The 1,506-nt window shown below is 55.6% G+C and overlaps 1 protein-coding gene across 1 annotated transcript in view; it reads left to right on the top strand.

The window, feature by feature from the left end:
- The first annotated feature begins 1,171 nt into the window (after positions 1–1,171).
- Positions 1,172–1,506, top strand: part of CDC42BPG (CDC42 binding protein kinase gamma (DMPK-like)) — a 21,111-nt gene continuing 20,776 nt past the window's right edge. The window contains exon 1 of the mRNA XM_011993593.1: positions 1,172–1,350. Within this exon, the coding sequence (XP_011848983.1) occupies positions 1,172–1,350 (179 nt within the window). The remainder of the gene's footprint in view (positions 1,351–1,506) is intronic.

Here is a 1,506-nt window from a genome sequence, read left to right as displayed (position 1 = left end):
CCAGAGCTTTGGGAGGCTGAGGCAGGTGGATTGCTTGAGTCCAGGAATTCAAGACCAGCCTGGTCAACATGGTAAAACTCCATCTCTACTAAAAATACAAAAATTAGCTGGGTGTGGTGGCACATGCCTGTAATCCCAGCTATTTGGGAGGCTGAGGCAGGAGACTTGCTTGAACCTGGGAGGCGGATGTTGCAGTGAGCTGAGATCATGCCACTGCACTTTGGCCTGGGTGACAGAGTGAGACTCCATCTCAAAAAACAAAACATTAGCCTGGCCTGGTGGTGTAAGCCTATAGTCTCAGCTACTCGGATGCTGAGGTGGGAGGATCACTTGAACCCACCAGGTTGAAGCTGTGGTGAGCCGCGATTGCACCACTGCACTCCAGCCTAGGGGACAGAGTGAGACCCTGTCTCAAAAAAGAGAAAGAAAGAAAGTGTTGTCTAGGCCGGTGTAGTTGCCCATGTCTGTAATCCCAGAACTCTGGGAGGCCAAGATGGGAGGATTGCTTGAGCTCAGGAATTCGAGACCAGCCTGGTCAACATATCAAGAACCCGTGTCTCCAAAAAGTAAAATAAAAAATTAGCTGGGTGTGGTGGCATATGCCTGTAATCCCAGTTACTCAGAAGGCTGAGGCAGGAGCCTAAGAGGTCAAGGCTGCAGTGAGTTATGATTGCACCACTGCACTCCAGCCTGGTGACAGAGAGACACTGACTCAAAAAAAAAAAAAAAAAAAGTGTTGTCTGAAGCCACTGATATGTCCTACCCTTTGATCTCTCCTCATAGCGCCTGGTCCATCCCAGCTGGACACAGCTGGACAGAAATCAGAAATACCACCGGACAGAGCCAGCCCTCCCCTCCCCAACTTCCTCCAGCCCATCTCAGACCTCTCCTTGCCCTTCACGTTCCAGGTCGGACCTCAGGCCCTGCTCCAACTGAAGCTTAAAACGCTTGTGGTATTGGTATCAGCCCAGCTCCACCTCCACTCCAGGGTTTAACTTGGGAGCCACCTTGTCCTCAGTCCCTCAATTCCCCTTCCTCCTTCCCAAGCCTCAGTGTGTCCATCTGCCAAATGGGCGTGACCATCCCTACCCCACCTTCCTGTCTCCCACGTCAATTCTAATGATACAATCAAAGTAAGACTCAGAAACATTTTTTTTTGAGGGGGGGGGCGATGGGTGCCAAGCGCGGGCAAACCCTAGAGAGAGCGAACTACAATTCCCATCCGGCTCCGGGGCCGCAGGCGTCCCTAGCCCCCTCTCCCTCAGCCAAGGGCAAGGCGGCTGCGGCCCAGGGGGCGAGAGAAGTTGCAGCGCTCCGCGCCTCGTGGGTTAGGGCCCAGCGAGGGCCCAGGTAGGGCTGGGTTTGGGGCCGCGCGGGTACCTGGGAGGTCTTTCCGACTCCGCGGAACCCCAACCGCGCCCCTCGCAGAAGTCAGTTGCTCTCCGCGGCCCGCCCCCGCACTTCCTGGCCGGGAGTTGGGCCAGCCCCGCGCGCCTCCGCCCCTAC

Source organism: Mandrillus leucophaeus, unplaced genomic scaffold (assembly GCF_000951045.1).
Source record: "Mandrillus leucophaeus isolate KB7577 unplaced genomic scaffold, Mleu.le_1.0 Scaffold43, whole genome shotgun sequence".
NCBI classification, from domain to species: domain Eukaryota; kingdom Metazoa; phylum Chordata; class Mammalia; order Primates; family Cercopithecidae; genus Mandrillus; species Mandrillus leucophaeus.
Note: the sequence above shows the minus strand (reverse complement) of the source record. Positions and strands in the feature narration are given on the sequence as shown.